Genomic DNA, 14,439 nt, shown 5'->3' with positions numbered 1-14,439 from the left:
ATGTGTCCAATGTAAAATTAAATGTAAATAAACTGCAAATGTAAATAAACAAAACATCTTTTTTTTTTTCCTTCAAGTACCTTTATTTTGACCCCTGGCTTTGCCAGATGTTTTTTCATATATGTTTTTCTGTACTGTCCCTGAAAAAATCACTATCAGAAAGATACAGAGATTCCCTAAATAGCTCAGCCTATGTCATCCAGTCAAGGGTTGGTCAGGAATTAAGGCGTTGCATTTTTGAGTTTTGTTGCTGCTTTATTTTAAATCTGAGACAATTTAAGATGTTTTGTTTGACAAACTTTTGCTGAATCAAAGGCGCAGTTCAAACTCCCCAGCAGGCTCTCAGTGCCTGGCACTGATGCTCCCAGGCAGGCTGGACAGGGCCAGGTGATTGCCATCCTTGGGGCTGCCAGTGCACCCAGCTGGGGCTGAGCTCCCAGGGCACACCTGGGATCCATAAAATCTTGAGAAGAGCCACATTTCCTCAAGGTCCTTTTGGAGCAGGGCTTTGTGTTGGAAGCCGTGTGCTGACGTGCAGCTGGCTGTGGCTCTGGCTGCCCCGAGCTGCCCTGTACCCTGCTGGCATCTGGCTGGTGGCATCTGCAGGGCCTCAGGCACTGTCCCTGCTCCTGTGCAAGCCAAGCAGATGGCAGCTCCCTGGATTGTCACAGTGTGTGGTGAGCAGTGTGTCTGTGTAAAGAGTAATGGACTTCAGTCACTGTGCACTCTCCCTGTGTAACTGGGAATGCTTTAAACCACTGACATTTCTTTGTGTTTTAAAATACCAAGAGGCTGAATGCTGTAAAACTTACCAGCTCCATAATTCTTCTGCCTTTTGGTGCATTGGTTCACCAGTCTCCAAAGCAAAGGCAGGCAGGGTTTGCCTATAAGTCTTAATACTTGACCAAAACATTCATGTGTTCCAGCTTCCAGTGAAAATAGTCGTAGATCCTTTCAACTCTGAGTCTTAAAGCAGGATTAAAGTTGGTTGTAAAAAAAAAAAAAAAGTCTAATTTGCTTTGGCCTGGCTTGCTCCTGACACATTCATTCTAAACCAAGATAATTAGCATAGCAGAGCATTCCCAAAGTATGTGAATGTGCACTTCCATTGAGAGGGGATTTGCTGGCTGGCTGCTTATGGCAGCCAATGTTCTTGTCTAGGTTTTAATTTGTTTGTTTGTATGTTTGATGTGTTGTTAGGAGTTATAGGATTGAAAAGCTTCCAAACGTTCTATCCAGCCTTTCAAATATATGACTGCAGAAAAATGCATGTTTGTTTTTGGAAAATAGATGTTCCTTTTACATGATAGGTGCTCAGCTGTGGTTTTGGTGGGGAACCTGGGTGTCCAGTTAAAATGTCCAGCTGTTGCTCACTTGGCTGAGCTAACAAAAATTACTTTTGACTTGCTTCAAATACAGTGGCACTTTTCACTATCGTTTTGGAAAAACTTGCAGCTTGAAAAGAATATATTAATTTTTGAAAGCAAGACTGTTTCTTGCAACAAAAATGGCTGCTGTGCTACCAGTTCCATGCACCTGCAGGAAGGAGGGAGCTTCAGAGTCCTTCAGCATTCCCTGCCTCATTACACACAATATATGAAGTGCTACTAAAATTGTTTTGTTTTTATTTCATATTAATGAAATGGTTTGGGATCTACTCCACTGTAAATTCTTGTTATTAAGCATCACTCTTTCAGAGAATAAGCTTCCTTTTATTACCAAAAGAAGATCCTGAAGATGAATGTGGAGGTTAGGAAGAGTAAATGTTTCCTTCATTGTCTGCAGGCAGAGCACACAAATGGGGCTCAGGTGAACCCGCTGTGGTCCCCAGCTGAGGGGACACTCCAGGCTTGGTGTTGTCTTCCAGGCAGCTGCTCTGAGAGCAGAGCTCAAGCCTAAGGCTGTGCATGTTCTTTATACTCTCTGTAAAGTGATGGAAAGGGCCACCAGGCTCGATGAGCTGCTGGAATGCTTCGAAACAATCAAATTTAATTACTTTTTTCTTTCTTTTTTTTTTTTAAGTGATAATGGGAGAATGAGAAACATCATCAGCTTCAGAGGAATTTTCCAATAGGAATTGACTTTGCAATATGAATCTTGAAGGGATCAAAGAAGGATTAAATAAATTGAGAGCAAAGGGGTGTAAGGCTGTGCAGAGATGGACAAGCAGCCCTGTCCTGAGTGGATTTTTCTTTTGATGTTATTGTGTAGAGTGCCTTATGTAGTGTGGTGCACAAATGCTGTACAATGTGTTTATACTTGCCACTCAGATCCTGTGATATTTTAGGCATCAGTCTAGCTAAGAACTGCAATGTATTTAATTTTGATGAGGTGCTCGTTAGTTCAGTCACTCCTCTCCATCCTCCACGCTTCATGGCTGATGGCTTTGATGATGATGGCACTAAATCACACACTTCAAGTTTAGCATTTCTTGGCTGTTTTTCTATAACTAATCCTAAAATGTTCTTCTTAACAATTGCATGTCTAGCAAAGGATCTGTCTTTTGAAATTGTGGAAGTTAAGGTCAATGAAAAGTCTGCTTTAAGCTATGCCCTTCTGCAGTCTCCAGAGGAAAAGCACAGCTCCTTTCATATTTGTCTCCAGAGTCTGCCCATCAGTATCTTCCATACAACATTCAAATGTATTTTTGACTCTGAGTTTGTGCATTTCCGGAAGTGTCGGGCTGTAAGTAAAGCAAATGAGGACATTTTCCTGTCAAGCTGAAAAAAAACCCAAAAGTCATTACTGTAATCCAAAGAGCTGGAGAAAATAAGATAATCATTACATTTTGATAACAAAGCATAGTTGGGGGACTGCAGAGAAATCAGTTACTGTGGAAAACTTGAATACACAGTTTGTACAGCCTCAGCATAAGAGATCAGATCCACAGAGCTGCTTTAGGGGGTTCAGAGCCAGTAACCACCCATGCACAGCACTTAGCACCTGGTGTATTGTACCTTTGTAGGCAGAATGCACCTGAAACAGGGAGTGCTGCTCTCTGCATTAAGGAGACTTCTTCAAAATAACAAGGGAATTTAGTCTTAAATACTTGGCTTCTATTTTCATAGTTTATTATATCATGATTGGATTCCTTTTGTGGTCCCAATCTTCTTAATAGCACTATTCATCTCTGGCAAAGGTTAGACTTGAGTGAAATTAGGACTGAGATGAAAGAATGGAATTTATATTATTTAGCAGCTGAATGTGTCATTACATCAGAGTTGGTATTGTGTAGCAAATTGCAAGCTGTAGTGAAATTGCTTTAAAAAATATCTGTATATATTTTTCTAAAACTGTGATAAAGTCATTCAGCAGCACATTCAAATGCATTTCTAGCTGAACTGTTATATCATATCTTTTTTCTTCCTGTGGTACAAGAACAGATGGCAGTTATTTTTCTTACCAGTCTCCAGCAAAGCTTTGCCTTCCCATGTAAATGCTTTCAAGTGAAAGACAAGCACACATGACCAAAATGAATCTGCATTCTAACACTGGATTGGGGTTTCTAAAGCAAACTTTTAATCAGCTCGCAACATTAGGCTGGTGATAATTGCTTAATGTCCTATCAGTCAAGTTGTTCATTATGACAGGAAAATGTGCCATTAATCAGAATCAATGGCACGTTTTGCAATAAGTTTTTGGAGCAGATGTCTTTCTTCATAGACATTTTTAATGCAATAATTGAGTATTCTATAACTTGAACAGAACTGCAGTCACTCCCCAGGGGCACACACTGGTGGATTTGGAGATGCTCTCTGTGACTTTATGGCATTCCTGGGGGGACTGTGATTGATCTGAGAACCTCAGCTGATAGTTCAGTAAGCTGGTGTGCCAAAATGGCTCCTGCCCCTACAGTGACAAAAGTGTTTAGTGATTCTAAGTGATATTGTTATAAGCACAGTATAAATTGCAATGTTTTTTGAAGGATTTTCTTTTAAAATCATTGCTGTCTTAGCACTAGTTCGGCAGGTCTGAGAAGGCCTGGTGAAAATGTCTCTAAATACAACCTGGTGTAATCAACCTTGCCTTCATCACCAGAAATGCTGTGTAGCTCAAGAAATGCTATATTCTGAAGTGAAATCATTTGTAGTTATAAATCTAAATGAAAACCACCAAGTGTTGTAAATCTAGGGCTGCCTATCAATTTATGACTTTTTAGATTGCCTGCTGCAATATGCCATATTATAAAAGCATTGTTAGGAGCTGTATTTAATTTACTTGCTTTAAATCATGGTTTAGTAGACTTGGCAGCACTGGGTTAATGGTTGGACTCGATGATCTTAAAGGTCTTTTCCAACTGAAATGATTCTAAATTAATGCTGTACTGAAAATCCAGAGAAGCTCTAATTCATCTGTTTTATACCAACTTCTCAAAAACCATGCTGTGTCTTGTTTTACAGCCTTCGACAAAAGAAGGGCAACTTGGCCCAGAAGCACTGGGCTGGAGCAGCCAACATGGCAAAGTGCAAGCCCTGCCCTGGAGCCCATCCCAGCGCGGTCTGCGGCTCCGACGGACACACCTACAGCAGCCAGGTGAGCTGACACACCCAGACACACCTACAGACACACCTACAGCAGCCAGGTGAGCTGACACACCCAGACACACCCCAAACACACCCACAGGCACACCTACAGCAGCCAGGCGAGCTGACAAACCTAGACACACCTACAGACACACCTACAGCAGCCAGGTGATCTGACACACCCAGACACACCCCAAACACACCTACAGACACACTGACAGCAGCCAGGTGAGCTGACAAACCTAGACACACCTACAGACACACCGACAGCAGCCAGGTGAGCTGACAAACCTAGACACACCTACAGACACACCTACAGACACACCTACAGCAGCCAGGTGAGCTGACACACCCAGACACACCCCAAACACACCCACAGACACACCCACAGCAGCCAGGTGAGCCCTGCCTGCAGCCCCAGCTCCCGCAGCAGAACTCAGCTGGTGTGTGGGGTGAAGGTGAAAGGCCTCCTGCTCTTAGGCTGTATTAAATTGCACTCTTTGTTAATCTAGGAATGCTTTTTCATGTAAAAAGTGCTGATATATGTAGGTTTTTCCATGTTTGACAAACAGCAAATCAGAATGCCAAATTGCAGTCTTGTGACTTTCCTGATTCATGTTTCTCTAAATGGCCAATTCTCTTAATGAAGTAGAACAATTTTTTGTTCTATCATATTGATGATGCAACTGAAAAAGAAGTATCATTTGATGAGATTGGCTTGTTTAGACAAGAGAATTTGGGGATAGTGTTTTGTTTTTTTAAGACTTGGTCTCCAAATAATAAAATAAGTTAGCAGAATCATTCTTCAGTGATAGATTTATTTTTAATTGTCTCTTTTTTCCTAGACTGCGTGGGTAACATATTACAATTCATTTAGCCTGTGGCTTTAATAGGCTTGTGTGCCAGATGCAGCATATATGGTACCATAAAAAAAATTCCCATAACCCAGTGGGGATAAATTGACTCATTGTTATACTGAAAATACGATCACCTTAGGGCTTGACTCAATAAAAGAAAATGTCTTCACAGCCATTCAGCATTCCAGATCTCCCATTAGCAAATAAAGCCTTCCATGCCTTGGACACATGTCCCAGAAACAGCACTTCAGGCACTGGAAAGCATATTTTAGGGAATACCCTCAAGGTTCTCTTAAATTCATGCATGCAAAGTAATGTTTAACAGCCAGTAAAACTACCTTTTAAAATCCAAAAATAGCCTTCAAAAAAAAATCACCCCCCCACCCCCCCCCAAAAAAAACCCCACCAATAAACAAACAGGAAAATAAAGCTATCAGGGAAAAAAATTCTCTGCTGTGTTCTGACAGCTACATTATTTTCTCAGCTGGGCTTCTTGAATTCTCCACTGGAGAATAGACACAAATATTAAAATGCTGCCATGCCTTGGTAATTTCAGCTTCTCTCCTGTTCTGGCTGAAGGATTTGCATGGCCAGAAGGAGCAAATGAGAGCAGAAACTCTCATCTGTGCACACAGACTGCAGGAAAAATGGCCACATGTTGCCTGTTAAACAAGTTACTCTTTAATAATCTCGAGGAGTGTGTATTGCAGTAATGTGGCTTTGGTATTTATGGTTAAGGTGGGCTCATTTTAAAAATAACTTTTTCTATCTGAATTTTTGAGTCCATAAGATGTTCTGTAGAAAATATGTTTCATTTCATTTTCTGTCATGCTGTGCATTCATTTCTGTGCTTCTTACCTGCCTCTCTGTTAGCTCCAAAGGGGATTTTGGACTTCTCTGTTTCTCACCTTAAGGTCTAACTGGTTTTCAACAGACATACTGCCAATGTTATAAATTCACTAAGCTATTGTCATTATGATAGAAGCCTGACAGCTACAGTGAAGACATGAAACATTTCCTGGTGCTGACATATTTGACTGTCAGAGACACCTCCCAGAAGTTGCCTCTTTGGGTTTTGGGTTTTTTTCCAAAGGAGATTTTTTAAACATTTATTCTGAAACAACTTTGTTTCATCTTTATTTATTGTATGTTTTATTATCAATTGCTCCTGATCTAGCAAAATTCAATTTATTTATTTTTTTAGAAGACAAATTTTGGTTAATGAGCTGAAAATACTTTACAGAGGTCATTAAAATAAAATAGTGGAGTGTGGGCAGGGCTTTGTGCAGGGGTGTGTTTGCTGATCTTGGCTCTGCACCTACGAACAGGCAGTGAGTGACAAGGAATCTGTAAATGGGCAGATTCCTGCTGAGCTTGCAAACAAAAAATGGAGAGAGGCCACTAAGTTTTAGGGGGAAAAAATCTGAAAGTGTATTTTGGGCTTCCCCTGCTGCTGGCAGCCAGGTGGGACAGGCAGACCCAAATTCCCCCAAAATTCAATTTTGGGATTCTCCCAGGTCCCAGATTCCCTCATTTCCCCAAAAATTCAATTCTGGGATTCTCCTAGGCCCCAGTGTTACAAATTTCCCCAAAACTGAATTTTGGGATTCTCCCAGGTCGCAGATTCCCCAGTTTCCCCCAAAATTCAGTTTTGGGATTTTCCTGCCTCTGAGAGTTCCCCAATTCCCCCAAAATTCAGTTTTAGGATTCTCCCAGGTCCCAGAGTTCCCATTCACCCTAAAAATTAATTTTGGGTTCTCCTGGCTCTGAGAGATGTCCAGTTTCCCCCGATGGACAGCAGCAGCTGGCCCATCCTGGCTGCAGGGGCTCTGGCCTCTCCTCAGGCACAGCTCGGGTGGGAGAAGGGCTTTGGGCTCCTGGCTGGGCAGAGCAGCATCAAAGTTTGTGATGACCTGGGGCTGCCATCCTACAGCAGCAGTGGTTGGACCAGGGCTGGCCCTTCCCGTACTTTGAGCTGTTATCTGAGGGAAAAAATGAATGAAAAGGAAAAGACACAACACAAGTGTGACTGGGTGATGAAATGCAGATGAAACTTGGGTGTCAAAAAATGCCCAGTAATTCACATTAAGAAAATGCACACGTGCTAAATATACAGGCTCTCATTTAGCCATTTGATCCTGGAATCATTCCAGCTGTTTCTCAGGAAATGCAGTAGACCTAGAGGCAAGAATTTCTTGACAAAATTGGGGAAAGTCAACCAAATCAATAATGCAAGGGTTATAGGGGGGAAAAAAATAACAAAAGATAAAGTAAACTCCATTTTTGAGCTTACTGGTTGATGTAGACAGAAGTTCAGGATATTTAACTCAGCCTTGTTGAGTTCCACCAAAGACATGGAACCCTTCAGCCCCACAACTAATTTATTGAGGGCTAGTCAAGGGAATCTTTGGGTTTTTTAATCTTCCATTGGAAAATATTCATTTGTGTTGATTTCCAGCACAAAGACAAATGGTAAAATGTTAAAAGTTATAAAAATGCCCACATCTTGTGCTACAATGATTTAAGTGTCACCTAAACTATAGGAGACACAAGGTAATGAGAACTTTGATGGCTCTAAAGTTGATTCAGCTACATGTTTGGGCGTTGTACTGCTTAAAACAATCTCACCACTCTTTAGCATTAAACCTTTCTGGTTCCTTTTTTGAAATCTTGAAAACTTGATCTGGATTATTTAATCTGCTACACATAAGTGCTAAAGTGGAAATTGATAAGCCCCCTTGTTGGGCTGTAGTGTGCGGTGGGGTTTTTTGTGTTCTAGTTTTGTTTTCCAGATGACAAACTAATTCTTCCAAGCAATGGGATTCTTCAGTTACACCAATAATTCAGCACATCTGCATGACAAAATTTGAACATAGATGTGGTCGTATGTACTCAGTCCCTGTACCAAGTTTTCAGCAACTGATAAATTAGTGGGTTTTGAACTTGCAGAATTTGCTTGTATTCCTTTATAAATTATGATCCTTTCCTATGAGCTTTGAATTCTAATCTTAGGTTTATCAAAGGTTTCACTAATTTTTTTTTCTAGTTACTGCTTGAAATGCAGGTATTTTAAAATCCATCTCTCACATAATAACTTTGTACAAAGAAGTTTCCTGGGTATAACAGCTCTATTTAATATTGTGACAATACAAAGCACTTCCATAGGTTATTACAGGCAGATTTTTCAAAGCTCTTGAAAGTAGTAATGAATGAAGCTTATGAGGTACGTAAGCCCTGTAAAGAGCTCGATGTAATTAGTTAATGTTTCTGTGAGCAACACATTAAGAAGAATAACTTTGAAGATGTCAGTTTTACAGCAACTTTAATTAAGCTTGTTAATAAGGCAATTACCTGAACATGACGATGACTGTACTTAACTAGTCAGAAAATGAAAATTAGGATCATCTTAAATTACAAAACATACCACCTCAATGACTAATGGTCCCTTCAAAGATGGAAAGGTACATTGGCATAATTATTATGTTTCTAATTAGGTACATTGTTGTTCTGCAAATTTTAATTAAATCATTGTGAACTAATTAAGTCCATAATCATGTCTCTTTCTGTTTGAAAATGTAAAAATCATGTCCTGTTGTCATAACATTAGGTAATAAATTTGATATTAAGGGAGGTACAAGAAAAAAAATTTCCAACAATCTTGAAACAGAAGAAAAAAATAATGACCAAAATAATGAGACACTATTAGTTAAATGTGTGGAAAGTGAAGGCTCCTACATTTAATTAGAAGGGGTCTGTATGCAGAAACACAATTAGCAAAGACTTGTCAAAGTGTCTAACTGTTGAGTATTCAGCACAATGTGGTTTGGTTTTCTATAATCAAACTATTGGCTGGACTACCTGTCCTTGAGCCCTGGGGTGCTGCTCCTCAGCTGTGGTTTGGCACAGCCTTTCCTCTCTGTCATTTATCTGAGGGATGGCTTGGCCTCTTCTGATGGAGAAGAAGATACTCAAAGGCTCAGCAAGTGTTAACACTTCTTGTGTGCCCACTTAGACAAGAGTTAGGTTAAATTCTCTGCTAACTTTTAGCTTTGGTCTAGTATTGTGAGGAAAAATTAAGGAAATAAGAGAGGAGGTGAGGGAAAGGAAAGTAAGGATATGATTAAAGAATTCCATGGGAAAGAAAATCAAGTTATCCTTATGCATCTGCTCCCTGTTTACATTTTAAAGACTGTTGGTGGGAGGTACAAGGATAAATTATTCTTTCATATACCTCTTTGTGAAAATTGATATATTATATGGGATGTGACCATTGTAAATGAACTTTATACAGGAAAAAGATTTTGCAGCATTTTAACTACTTCCTTATTCTAGCAGCAGATTTTCAACATGATCCCTATTTGATAATAGGGATATTTAACTCCATGTGTTATTTGACTCCATGTGTTGCAGGGGGGATCCTAACTGCAGCAATACATCTGACATGAGGCTTTTAGCACTACTGACTTTATTCTCCCAAATAACCTCTGGGAAACTTCAGAGGACTGTGGGAGAACTAGAGCTGGCCTGATGCTGAGTACCTTTCTATATCCCCTCCTTTGACTCTGGCACATCTGGCTCCTGCATTCCCACGAGGCAGATGTTCCCTCAGCCTGTGCTCTGTACCAGTGAGACTGGAGTTGTGTAATCCGAAAGCTGTGTGAAGCTGTTATTGCATAATCAACTCTTAAATAATAAATTTTTTCTCTCAGAAGGCAAAACAGGCAGAGTTCTGTGCTATGCATCCAGGGCTGCACAGTTTATTTGGCTTGAAGTATGAGGTGAGCAATGTTTTTTGATCAAGTGCTGTGTATCCTAAAGACATCCTGTTGTTTATATGGTGTTTTTCTCTGCATGGTCTCTAGAAATGAGCAGAAAATTGGGAATAAGGTAGATCTGTATTCTTCTGTACCTTGTAATTCATGTCAGTGTCTTAAGATAGTTAAGTGTAAAGGGCATTTTTGCATATGCTTGAAGAATGGCATTTCTCTTTTGGCCAATTAAAATGCTTAAAAAATGGCTTTCTGCCTCCTACAGTCTTGCCAGTGATGCCTCTTAAGGGTGTCTTGGCCACAAATTAACAATCCAGGACAAAGATCTGTGCTTTCCCCTGATTGGGGTAACCTTTATTAAATTCTGAGGGAGCTGGGAAATACCATTTTTGAACTCCGCTCACATAATCATTCCGTTCTGCAAATTCCTGAGCTTCCTTTCAAATCCCATTTAGTTCTGTGTTGAAGTGAAGAAGCTTTTGCTTTTCAGTGGTGTCAGATAGTAAATTCAAAACCCCAAACAATGCTCTACCAATTTTACATCCTAACCAGGAAAAAAATAGCCCTGCATAACCACTCATCTGTGCACTGCAGCTGCTTCTGTGACAGCTCCCCAGCTAAAGCCATGAATATATACATGTTTGCAAGGATTTTTACCTGACATAATATGAATTGTGAGAACAGCCAAAATAGAGGCTTCTGCAGTGACTCAACAGATAGAGGGGGAAAGCAAAGAGCTCTGGGCAATTTTTACAGAGTAAGGGCTGCTCTGTCATATTGCCTGGTTTCAGATTCTGTGAATTAATGAGAAATTGCTGTGGCCCAGGACATGATGTTCTTTCAGACACTGCCTGTTGCTATCCCCTTAGTCTTTGGAAGAAAATCTTCATGAAAACACAGATTGTGCAAACACAGATTGGGGGGGTGGGGGGAGAAGTAAAGATGACATAAAATGAAGAAAGGAAAAACAACAAAAAAGGCATTTTTAATCCCTTGAATAAACCTCTTACAAAGAAGATACTGATTCTTTTTGTTGGAAACTGGCTGCTTAAAGCTCTGTTAAAGCCACTGGTCAGTGTTGGAAGGAGATGGGAGTTGCTTTGGTGCTGCTGGAGCCTGGTGATCTCTTTGCTCCTGCATAAAAGGCAGGACAGAGAAACATTGGAGGCATTCTGGGAACAGACTAAAATGGATCACAACCTGGTTTTGGTTTTCCTTGCTGTAATCTTTTTTAAGACAGATTACTTAAAATTTTCACTGCTTTAATTTGTGCTTAGGTCAGTGAGCAAAGAGGCCCTGACAGAACCCAAAATTTATCCCAAATTGTGTATCCAAGTTTTAGCAACTACATGTTAAGCAAGCTGATCTAATTTGTCTCCTTTCTCTAACCTTGCCTAGCAGGGAAAAGATATTTTTAGTTTGTTTTTCCATATTCTAACATTTCTCAGTCCACAACAATTTAGCCTTGCACAGACTGGGTTCTTTGTGATTAACATATTGTGTCAGTTTCTAAATCCATATTTTCTCTTTAATTCCTGATTCTGTTACTTTGCCATATTAAGGCTTGTCAGAGTTGAATGTTTTAATTATCAGGTCAAGCCTAAAGACTATGGAGGAGATTATGATTAAATATCTATGTTAGGTGGGTTGCTGCAAGTGATAATTCTTCCTTCATATTATTTTGGTAACTTGACTATAGAGAAAAAACTGCTCTAAACTCCCTAAAAAAATCCTTCTCAATATACAGCTGCAGTAGTGATGTATAAATACCATGCTGGGAAAGGCAATATGAGAACCTGCAGAGAATAAAACAACCTCCAGGTTTCCAGCCCACAGCCCCCATCAGGGAGGGACGGGGAGAGATGAAGCTTCAGGAGCACAAGGCTGCTTCTCTCACATCCAACCCCCCTCAATTCTCTACCAGCCCATTTTCCCAAATGGCTCTGAAAATACTCAGAGCTCTCCAAAGCAACTGAGCATGCTCATCTTTTAGTGCTGCAGAGGTGCAGGATTTTGGCCTGGGTGTCTTGAGTTTCACTCAGCACAATGAACCCTAAATAATTTTTAAAAGAAGTCTACTTTTTTGGCAGTTTTATGCATTTTTTTATTGTGTTCATTTAAACTGACTGGACTTCATTAACAGTGTTCCTTTGAATGTATCTTCCTTAAATAGATTAGATTCGTGTTTACCCACCAGGTGTATCTAGAACCTAATTAGACCTGCTGCATGATAATGCAGCTCCTCATATTTTCATGTCAATTGTTACAAAAACAATTAAAAAAAAAAAAAAAGAGGAATGGACTGGGAAGATGTGTGTGGGGCTGAGTCATACATGTCGAAAATATCTTGGCCAAGGTATCCACTAACAATATTTTGGGATTTTGTTGCAATTTCTAGCATACTAAAATAATTTCAATATAGATTTATGTTTCATTCTGGTTTTGTTTCTTTCAAGGGAGGAAAATGACACATTCACTTTATTTACATAGCAAGGATTAATGCTGAAGAAGGGCAGGTTCTTGCAGAGAGCTTGGCCCCATGCTTTTCTGATTTCCCCATGTATGCTTTATTCAGGAGGATGAAATAATGTTTAGAATGTCCCTGTTTTTTCCCCTTCCTGTTTATGAACTTCTGCAGTGTTGAGGACAATGTTTTTATTTAGGCACCCAGGTAAGTGCTGCCAATAATTAGAAGTCTGAATATGTAACATTCCTGCTGCTGGTTGCTCATTATTCAAAAAAAACCCAGAAAAACAATGTTTTTCTAGGGAATGTGTTTAAATATATGTGCTGAAGTCTTAGTGAATTAAATAAGACTGAATCTTATTAGCATCTTGAAAAATGCAGTTCTGTGCCTGTTTTAGGCTGGAAGATGTAGGCCTGTCAGCTGTATTTTCACAGAGTGAATATCTTGTTTCTAACATCAGTTCTCTAGATTTTCCAAAAGTTTATGGTTTTTCCATGGTGTTGGTTATTTTGTGACTGATTTTTTTTTGGGAAGGTGCTGTATTTTTAATTCTTAATGCAAAATTTTATTAGATTTCTAAAAAGTATTGGTAGATGAAACATATCACCAGCAATGACTTGCTTGGGCACATTACCCTGAAGGAGGGAGCACTAGATGTTGTTAAAATAAAAGCAGAACTAGTGGCTTTTTCTTTCCACATGTGTGGAAGGAGCCAGCACTGAGCGACAGAAGACAATGTCCTCATTAATAAGCCTCTACATTAAAATTACAGCAGGAGCACAGGGAGAAAGAAGCAGCAGTGAGTTGACTGTGACTTGTGTGCTTGGAGTTACTGTGTCAGTAATGATGGATGGAGCAAACAATAAAATTTGACCTGTCAGGTTATGCTTCTCAGGCTAGAAGCCTTAAGGCATTTGTAATTGGCTTCAGCCAGTATGTTAATGTAGGTGGTTTGGAAAATTAGATTATTTGAGTGATACAGCTGGTTTGCATTTTTAGTGTTCAAAAGAAAAGACTGGAAACTCAAAGGGACTGAAGTAATAAGGGTTGTTCTTTGTAAGCTGCCTATTGTCCCTGTATGATAGAGCAGGCAGAGGAGTAGTTTTCAGATGAGATGTTCAAGTGTGTAGAATATGAGTTATTTTAAATTATTTTGTGGGGCATAATTCTTAAACAGTGTGTGGGAGGTGCAATGCACATAGTTTCCATTACACACATAAATCTCATTATTATCTTCTTCATATTCTACATTATGCTCAAATAATGTGCCCCTGTAGTATAACAGGACTAGAAAACACTTCTTGGGGTTGACATTACTCAGTGATTTGTCAGTGTGGCATGAAGTGCTTAACAGAACACATTTCTCATAGCTGAAAAAATCTCTGCAGTGTAAATCCACAACTAAAGTGGGTTTTAAATAGCTGTGCACAAAGTAATTCTATCATATTATATATGTTCAGTTGGTGTTAGAAAAAGATCACATTGATATTATACACATAATATTGAAGAGATAATGTGATAGTTGTTGCAAGTAGAATGATGTGCATATTTTCCAGTGAAAGCATTTTATAGTATAATGTCAGTCTGAGCTCCCAGAGTTTTCATCAAAATCAGTATTCTGAACTTCCACTGAATCTAAGGCAAAATTCAGAGAGAAGTATCCCTTCACCCTCAAAATATTTGTACCCTGGGCTGGAAATGAGCTGAGAGCCTGCCCAGTGATAACTTTCATGTTGACAGTTCTTCCTGAGGAGATAGGGAGTGGGTTTGGGGAGGTTGGGGGGTGGAGTGGGGTTTATTTGGTTTGGTTTGGTTTGTTGGGG

General features: G+C 39.7%; 1 protein-coding gene across 1 annotated transcript in view; it reads left to right on the top strand.

Moving 5' to 3' along the window:
• The window catches only part of SPOCK1 (SPARC (osteonectin), cwcv and kazal like domains proteoglycan 1), a 270,064-nt gene that overhangs the window by 175,569 nt on the left and 80,056 nt on the right, over nt 1-14,439 (top strand). Inside the window, exon 5 of the mRNA XM_064388358.1 lies at nt 4,401-4,533. Coding sequence (XP_064244428.1) covers nt 4,401-4,533 — 133 coding nt within the window. The remainder of the gene's footprint in view (nt 1-4,400; nt 4,534-14,439) is intronic.

This window comes from Passer domesticus, chromosome 13 (genome assembly GCF_036417665.1).
Source record: "Passer domesticus isolate bPasDom1 chromosome 13, bPasDom1.hap1, whole genome shotgun sequence".
In the NCBI taxonomy this organism is placed as follows: domain Eukaryota; kingdom Metazoa; phylum Chordata; class Aves; order Passeriformes; family Passeridae; genus Passer; species Passer domesticus.
Note: the sequence above shows the minus strand (reverse complement) of the source record. Positions and strands in the feature narration are given on the sequence as shown.